This window comes from Lissotriton vulgaris, unplaced genomic scaffold (assembly GCF_964263255.1).
Source record: "Lissotriton vulgaris unplaced genomic scaffold, aLisVul1.2 SCAFFOLD_1330, whole genome shotgun sequence".
Taxonomy (NCBI): Eukaryota; Metazoa; Chordata; class Amphibia; order Caudata; family Salamandridae; genus Lissotriton; species Lissotriton vulgaris.
Genome location: NW_028245655.1, coordinates 435,884 through 445,062, shown reverse-complemented (window position 1 = coordinate 445,062; position 9,179 = coordinate 435,884). Strand labels below are relative to the sequence as shown.

The 9,179-nt window shown below is 44.7% G+C and overlaps 1 protein-coding gene across 1 annotated transcript; it reads right to left on the bottom strand.

The window, feature by feature from the left end:
- Positions 1–539: 539 nt before the first annotated feature.
- Positions 540–4,625, bottom strand: LOC147666322 (uncharacterized). The gene is made up of 3 exons (XM_086949135.1): positions 4,552–4,625; positions 3,839–3,892; positions 540–3,301 (listed from the first exon to the last, which is right to left on the bottom strand). Exon 3 carries the CDS (start codon positions 2,187–2,189, stop codon positions 540–542), a length of 1,650 nt encoding a protein of 549 aa, XP_086805261.1. The 5' UTR covers positions 2,190–3,301; positions 3,839–3,892; positions 4,552–4,625.
- Positions 4,626–9,179: the final 4,554 nt, after the last annotated feature.

Here is a 9,179-nt window from a genome sequence, read left to right as displayed (position 1 = left end):
CAGTTTGAGGTTCAAGCATTCCTGATCCTTGGCGGCGTGGTCTCAAAGTTCAGGATCGAATGGACTTTGTGGGTCAGTCATTGCTTATAAATACTCAGCAAACAAAACACGCTGAATGGAATGAGGCCACAAATAATTACAAAAGAATGAGGTTAATTCAAGCATTTCCATCCCACGCAGTGTGCTTTTCTCAGTAGACAGTTTGTTGGACAATCAATGGATCAAAGTCTTTGTGGCTGCTTCATGTAAATGTTTTGCGAGTCTGAAAGCTCCTCCCCCAGGGTTTACAGTGAGCACCTTTTATTTTCCCACATTGTCTCTCTTATGTAGAAATGTTACATTTACAACTAAAGTTTTTGTCACATTGAGAGCACGAGTCATTTTCTTTCTCATTGTGGGTTCTCTCTTGTTGAATGAAACTGAATCTCCAGCAGACTCTTCCCAGGCATTTAGAACAATGATGACGTTTTTTCTAGGTAAGTTCTCGCAGGTTGAGTGAGAACCGATTTCCGACTGAAACTTTTCCAGCATTCAAAGAGCTAATAAGGTTTATCCCCAGTGTGGGTTATATCATGTCTAGTGAGAGTTGTTTTCAATCTGAAGCTTTTGTGGCATTCAGAGCACTGAAACCGTTTATGCTCAGTGTGGGTTCTTTCATGCACAGTAAGGTTGTATTTCTGACTAAAGCTTTTACAGCATTCAGAGCACTGATAAGGTTTTTGCCCAGTGTGAGTTCTCTCATGGTGAGTGAGAGTTATTTTCCGACTGAAGCTTTTCTGGCATTCAGAGCACTGATAGGGTTTGAGCCCAGTATGGATTCTCTCATGTTGAGTTAAACCACATTTGTGATAGAAACCTTTTTGGCACTCAGAGCACTGATACGGTTTCTGCACAGTGTGGGTTCTTTCATGCACAGTAAGGTTGGATTTCTGACTGAAACCTTTCCGGCACTCAGAGCACTGATAAGGTTTTAGTCCAGTGTGAGTTTTCTGGTGTTCAATTAAACTGGATCTCTGACTGAATCCTTTCCGGCACTCAAAGCACTGGTAAGGTTTGTGTCCAGTGTGAGTTCTCTCATGTTCAATTAAACTGGATCTCTGACTGAATCCTTTCCGGCACTCAGAGCACTGGTAAGGTTTTTGTCCAGTGTGGGTCCTTTCATGTACAGTAAGGCTGGATTTATGACTGAAGCTTTTACAGCATTCAGAGCACTGATAAAGTTTTTGTCCAGTGTGAGTACTCTCATGGTAAGTGAGAGTTATTTTCCGACTGAAGCTTTTCTGGCAATCAAAGCACTGGTATTGTGTATGCCCAGTGTGGGTTCTTTCATGCACAGTAAGGTTGTATTTCTGACTGAAGCTTTTACAGCATTCAGAGCACTGATAAGGTTTTTGCCCAGTGTGAGTTCTCTCATGGTAAGTGAGAGTTATTTTCCGACTGAAGCTTTTCGGGCATTCAGAGCACTGATAGGGTTTGAGCCCAGTGTGGATTCTCTCATGTTGAGTTAAACCGCATTTGTGATAGAAACCTTTTTGGCATTCAGAACACTGATACGGTTTCTGCCCAGTGTGGGTTCTTTCATGCACAGTAAGGGTGGATTTCTGACTGAAGCTTTTCCGGCACTCAGAGCACTGGTAAGGTTTTAGTCCAGTGTGAGTTCTCTCGTGTTCAATTAAACTGGATCTCTGACTGAATCCTTTCCGGCACTCAGAGCACTGGTAAGGTTTTTGTCCAGTGTGAGTTCTCTCATGTTCATTTAAACTGGATCTCCGACTGAATCCTTTAAGGCACTCAGAGCACTGGTAAGGTTTTTGTCCAGTGTGGGTCCTTTCATGTACAGTAAGGTTGAATTTATGACTGAAGCTTTTACAGCATTCAGAGCACTGATAAGGTTTTTGTCCAGTGTGGGTCCTTTCATGTACAGTAAGGCTGGATTTCTGACTGAAGCTTTTACAGCATTCAGAGCACTGATAAGGTTTTTGCCCAGTGTGGGTTCTTTCATGTAAAGTGAGATTGGATTTGTGATTGAAGTGTTTCTGGCATTCGGGACACTGATGGGGTTTTCGTCCTGCGCTAGTTTTCTCATGTTTAGTGAGGTGGGATTGATGACTAAAGCTGTTCCCACAGTCATTGCTCTTATTCGAGTTGTTTGTTTCTTCAAGTTGGCTTTGTTCCTGGATACATGTCATCTTAAGACTGAATTTGATTTCTGATTGTGTACTTGTTTATGTTACACTCAGCATTAAATTCTAAAATACATTTCAGATGCTCTTCTTAACATATGTATTCAACTAATTATAGTTTTTACCTGGAAATTATTTTCCTACCTTTAAAGGCACCGATCTAACTTGTCTTATCAACTTTCACTGAGGAGCCCCTTGTATTGATTAAGAGGCCTCTCATGGATTCATGTTCTCCAAGTTATGCCTGGGTGAATTCTCTCTAGTTTAATTAGTCTCATTCAGTGATTCTAGTTTATCACATTGGATTTAGGAATTTTAAAAGCACTGATAAGGTCCTTGGGCTTTAGTGTTTGCCTGTTAGGTATGTTTGTTCATACCAGTAATGACAGATGATATGGCCATGCCAGGGTGGTTTATGAATTATCAATAGCGTAACACTGGCCCCTTTTATACTTTCTGCCAGTATATGCTTTTTTGCTCAGTGGCTAAGACAGGTACATGATAGACTTTGGAGTTACAGGACACTTTGAAACCACTCGGATCAACCCAAGAGACAGAGCTGGTGGGGGGAAAATCTTTCTATATTGGAAATGGTAATCCAGCATCTTTGCTGTAACGACATCTGAGAAAGAGTATTTACAATGACTTTCTTTTAAACAATCTTTTCTCTCCTCTCGTCTTCAGGAGACAGAGACAAACGCTTGCGCTTGTAAACCAGGAATATTAGTCTCTTTGACGGTTCTGTCACATCACAACACGTCTACAGATGCTGATCGGTTGGGGAGGGTTTAGGTCTCAAAAGCATTTCTCATAAACCATAAAAACAGAATTACAGCACTGAGTTTTCTCAAGTGCACCGCGTGGGGATCAATCGTGGCCAATGTTCTCCTCAATCTGAGTTACTGGCACTTGGTAAACATTTATGGCCATTTTACTATAGGGATTTGACAACTTTCTCATTCACCAGTTTCTTCCGCACCAACATCCTCACCATTCCTGGCACATAGAATGTGTTTCTTCTCAAGAGCTCGAAAATGTTTTAACTTTCCTTGAAATAATCCTTTTCGTTGTGTTTCACTAAATTGAAACCTTCTTTTTTCTGTTCATGCTTCAGTCACCTGTAGAAATGGAGTCAAAAATTGTAAATGAAAACAAAGAAAAAATATTTGTGACCTTATACTTTTCACAAAGAAAGTATTGACAAAAACAAGCCAGGGAATCTGTTGAGTATCATTTCTGATAGTGGTGAAACAGCTCGGGGACACTGTAGATTGGGAGCTTCGGATTACTGGAGCTCATGGAGGTGAGAGAAAGCGTAATTAATAATTAAGAAAGAAACACAAGTTGCACATATATTGCGACATAGATTCTCAGAAGCAGCCAACACTATCAATTTACACTCTCTGTTCAACAGACTGGCATGATAGTGAGATATTTGTAATTCTTTTAATGAATTATTAGATGTTACTTACTCCCCTACTCACTTAAACTATTCATCTATTCCTTTTGCAAGGTATCTAGGAAGGGACATTTTATTGTACAAAGGAATTTACCTAGTTTTAATCACTGCTTTAAATGCCACTGTAGACTGACGCTGTGTCCAGTTAGCTCAGTGGAATTCACTATTTCAAATTGTGCGGATGATAAGTACTTACTTGGTGGCTCAGAACTCATCATGCTCCTCCAACAGGACCCAGGCACTGCAACACCTGAAAAAGTGAAAAAACCAGCACAACAATAAAGGAAACCAAAAAGGGTCAGGAAAAGAAAAACACAAAATAGAGGAAAGGAAAAAAAAGCTATCTTCCACATTGACCTCAGGGGTCCAGCACAGGAAACTGTGCAGCAGATGCTTGTGAGCCCATAAGTTACATATAAACACAGTTCCCCCAAGGTCAGCACCAGGTACGGCTCTACCAGTTGCACCACCCTAAAGCAAGCCTTGTGTGCATGTGTGTCCACACACATATATTGTGTCTTTTGCTTGTAGTAGATAAGACGGAAAAGGATAGTTTAGGAGTAGGTAAAGAGATAGAAGTCAGATCAAGAGAAAAAAGACGCCCAAAGAACAGTCAGAGGGGGGAGAGTATCACGTGGTGTAGAGGAGAAGCCAAATGTGCCAATAGTTAAGGAACTGCTGGGCAAAACTGACCTAAAAAGGAACTGGACCTGCACTACACCCCCAACATTTCCAGGAGGAATGTGACTCCATCATATTATTATCAGAGGTTTGATGACAACAAGAATAGTGCACAGAGGGAGTCAAATGTTGAAGCTGAAGAGACAAAAACAAAACAGAGATCAAGAAAGGGAATAGAGAAAGAAGAAACAGGGGAAAAGGAAACTTAAGAGTTATAGGAATCCTTACCTGACAGTTATATTATATTTTGTTCCTCCAAGGGTGGCAGCCACGCTGCACTTCCTGGTCATCCCAGAATACCTTGAAAGGAAGTAAAGAAATAGTTTTGCATCAGACGACTATCACACTTCATCACATTTTACAAATAACCATCCTGAACTTACAACACAAAAGAATCTCTTGTTCTCTGGAGGCCATTGTGAAGCAAATATGGGTATGAATAAATACTTTTTTGGTTCACCAAGAACCATGATCCCTTGCTGGAAAAGGTCTCTGTGAATATGGAGTGCACCCACAGTCTCAGAGAACAAACCCCAACAACACAGCCCACGTCTTCATAACCCCCATCTTTCCATTTACAGACCATGAAACTTGCAAATCAAAACAATCTGGTTTGCAAAGGTATGTTAAAGTCCTTGAACATAATTCTGCCCACACTTCATAAATCAACCAGACTCTTATATTTATACAAACCATGCTCTCTGAGCAACTGCAATTCAAGGTCAAACTGATGCAGAGTTTGAATGCCAAGCAATGGAAGTAACAAAGCATCAATGTGTTGGCGCTTTTTATCTATAACTTATCTGAAGGGATGATGCGGAGGGTCAGCATAAATAAATCCTTCACGAGACAAAGCTTGGAACATTGAAATGTTTAGATCTCCATTGAACACAAAGCAGCAGCAGCCTATACAACCTGATATAGGCCCGCTGCTCGCAACATTACAATGTATGTATGTAAATGTAAATGTATAGGCATTTATATAGCGCACTACTTACCCGTAGGGTCCCAAGGCGCTTCGACCGCTGCGAAACCCTTCCTGGCTTCCCTGAGAGATGGTCCCTTAATGGGTATCTCCATGGTGAGACCAGGCATCCCCGGCGGTCTGGTGGGGCCGTTAGTGAAGATGAGGCAAGCTAATGCCCAGAGTTGCCGAGTGTGATCGCTGATCAGAGTGGGCACCGAGGCGAGAGAATTATCGAGTCCGCTGACCCTGGTCCAGAAACCTGCCGCTCCGGGAATCGAACCCTGGTCCCGGGCCGTCCTCTGCTCTCGGGTCTGCCGCCTCTAACCAGTGAGCCACAATGTCCTAATACACAGCCTCTGCCTCTCTGAAATATATGGATTGGACAGGAGAAGGCAGAAGATAGAGCCTGCAGCAGGACACACAGGAGCCTCCCCCCTTTCTCCTCCCGTAGCTCGCAGTGTCACTGGCATCTCGGAAGGAGGGGGGGTTCTGCTCATCTCCCGTATCTCCCGACTCACCTGAATGATGAAAAGCAGTTTAGCCAAGCCCAGGGAGAACCAGGGGCTGACTTCAGCCTCCTTTCACAGCGATTGCTGTGATTGTTCAACAATTAACCCCTGTGATCCTGCATGCGGCTGTTAACTGTTCAACATTCACGCTTTCAGCAGTTCGGAGTACCGGAGGTGTTTCAACCCCCTGGGTCTCTGGGACACCGTTGTTTTATTGATTAACACATTCTGCCCTCATGGGTCAAACAGTGTAATGACCTTATAGTCAGCCATAGCAGGCAATACTGCCCATTAAAGGACCGTTCCCTTGGTAAAGACACTTGCCTTTGGAGCTACAACAAACTACAAAGCTATATTAAAGGTTTCAAATTATTACTGAAGGCATAAACATGGTTACTCAGTCAGAGAAATAATATTTGCAGGAGGATCACATAAAGGTAACCTCTAAAGTATATCAAAAGACAGACTCAGAAATAGCTCTAGCTGTAAAGTCAGTAGACAGACCAGCACAACAAATGTGTGCTAAGAAATAAGAAAACTTTTTTTATAATATCAAATAGCAAACTGACTAGAACCTGCTTAGTTAGAAATCAAGGAAAAGTTCTTAAGTTTTCAGACAGAGAGAACACATTATTAACATGGTTCATGAGGAGGTAAAAATGACAGCAATCAATGAATGTTCATGAAAACATGGCACAACAAAATGTAATTTAATAAACCACACCCACAAAATGAATAATGAATTGTGACTCTTCACCTAAAAGCCACCAATCATTTTTCAAGGTTATTCCCTAACATAATAACTGGATCTTAATCACAGTTTAAGTTTGTGGCCATTCATCAATGACCCAATTTGTATGGGAACATTTGCTGGCAGCTTATTAGTTGTTTATTAGAAATGCCTACAACTTGGACTTGTTTCCCAAGAGGGGTGGGTTGGGAGCTCCCATCAGTCTGACTGTGGAACGGGTAGCACATTTATTGATTAAAAGAGATGCTGGATTCCCATTTACTTCTTCTACAAAAGGGCCGTTCTGGGTGACCTCTAGGACTGCACCAAGCACGCAATTCTTCTTCCATCTCAGGCACCGTCATTGTGTCTGATTCAGTCCAGTAGAAACTCCTAGTGTAGATGCAAGTTGTGGAAAATCCTTATTAATCACTAAAGGATTTTGTTGAAATCTTACAGTTGTTGAGAATTTAGCGTTCTATTCTGCACTGGGCTGTGGGGCCATCGGGACTGAAGGCATGTTCCAATTATCTGCCTTTGATTCTCCATGCTCGGCACACAGGCCAGTTGGGCTGGGACCATTGACTGTGACATCCCATTCTGTGCCATCTGATTCATGTTCCATTTTCCCAGGTTCCTGCAAACATCGCAAGTATCATGTCTTATTCTGCACATTATTAGTGTTTGAAGTATTTAAATTGCCACTGTCAATAAAACCTATATCCTGAGCAGGGCCGGACTGGCCGTAACAGGCTTCTAGTGGTTCCCCGGGAGGCTGAAAGATTGGGGGCCGATTCTTCAATGCTGGGAAACATATTTCTTACTGGAGGGGGTTTTGCTGTGGTGCTGCTATATCGCCCCCAGCAACAAAAGACGCAGGGAGCTGGTCCGTCAAAATTGTCAGGCCTGGTTTGGGTTCTGAGTCTGGCCCTGACCCAGAGGAACAACATTTCCTCCTTGCACATACTGAACATCATTACTCTGCACACCAACGCCGTGCATATCCAAATTCACACCAGCAACAAACCCAGAATCAAAACGAGAATACAATCGGTGAGAACCACTTTTGTCACCCTTCTGGATAATTTTTGACTGAGCCATCATTATTATTATTTTGATCTTCTTCTGCTTAGTAATACAATTGTCACTAGAGTACTTTGGTTACAACAAAATCTCATCCAGAATATTAGTCTGCAGCCCCTCACATTCAGCACTTAAATCTGGATGCATAGCTAAAAGATGCGCCCTCTTTTACCCGGTCTTCGACTTTGCAATATTGTCTGTAAATCTGCATTAATTTCTTGTATATATAATAAAGTATTTTGAGGCGCTTCACTCTGTGGCTCTTCAATTGGCCAGTTTACAAGCAACTTACACTCATTCCACAAATCTCTTGGGACAACAATTAACAAACTTAAACTCAGCTCTCGACCACCCCGCCTGGACGAACATGCCTCATCTCCACTGCATCCCTCCTGGACAGGCCCCACCTTCTATGAACCACCCAAACACAGGACAGGCCTCACCTCATCTGCACCCCTGGAGAGGCCTCACTTCCTCTGCACCCCTGGACAGGCCTCACCCCCTCTGCACCCCTGACAATGCCTCACCCCCTATGCACCCCTGGACAGGCCTCACCTCTTCTGCACCCCTGGACAGGCCTCACTTCCTCTGCACCCCTGGACAGGCCTCACCACTGACTCTTGGAGAGGCCTCACCTCCTCGGACCCCTGGACAGGCCTCACCAGGCCTCACCTCCTCTGCACCCCTGGACAGGTCTCACCTCCTTTGACCCCTGACAGGCCTCACCTCCTCTGACCGCTGGACAGGCCTCACTTCCTCTGCACCCCTGGACAGGCCTCACCTCCTCTGACCCCTGGACAGGCCTCACCTCCTCTGCACCCCTGGACAGGCCTCACCTCCTCTGCACCCCTGGACAGGCCTCACCTCCTATGCCCCTCCTCTGGACAGGCCTCTCCTCCTCTGCCCCCCTGGACAGGCCTCTCCTCCTCTGCCCCCCTGGACAGGCCTCAACTCCTCTGCCCCTCCTCTGGACAGGCCTCTCCTCCTCTGCCCCCCTGGACAGGCCTCATCTCCTCTGACTCCTGGACAGGCCTCTCCTCCTCTACCCCTCCTCTGGACAGGCCTCTTCTCCCCTGCACCTCTGGACAGGCCTCTCCTCCTCTGCACCCTTGGACAGGCCTCTGAGTGAAGGATTCTCATTGAGGACAGAGGAGCCCAGAGTTCATTCCACACCATACAGCGCCTCTAACTCCGCCCTGAGCCTTGGGGCGCTATCCACAGGCCCCGAAGAGAGACACTGCTCCCCTGGACCTGCCCAGAGGCGCCCCCCAGGGGCAGGACTGTGGCTCGGACCGAGGCGCTTTAATACCACACACCAGACACGAGGCTCTACACACGAGACACGTTTTCATCACTCAGAATGAGGGAAATGAAGGAAATGTCCTGATCCATTTCCATCTTTCAGCCCCGGGGCCTGGTTTGGGTGATGCTGCTGCCCCCCCCCCAACACCCCTCAATGATCCGTCCCCAAAAAGTGACTTTTAACCATGAAATGTGCTCTCCGGAGGGGGTAGATCTCTGGGGTATTTCTGACTTGTGGTGATGATCGTGTCTTGTGCAGCTGACA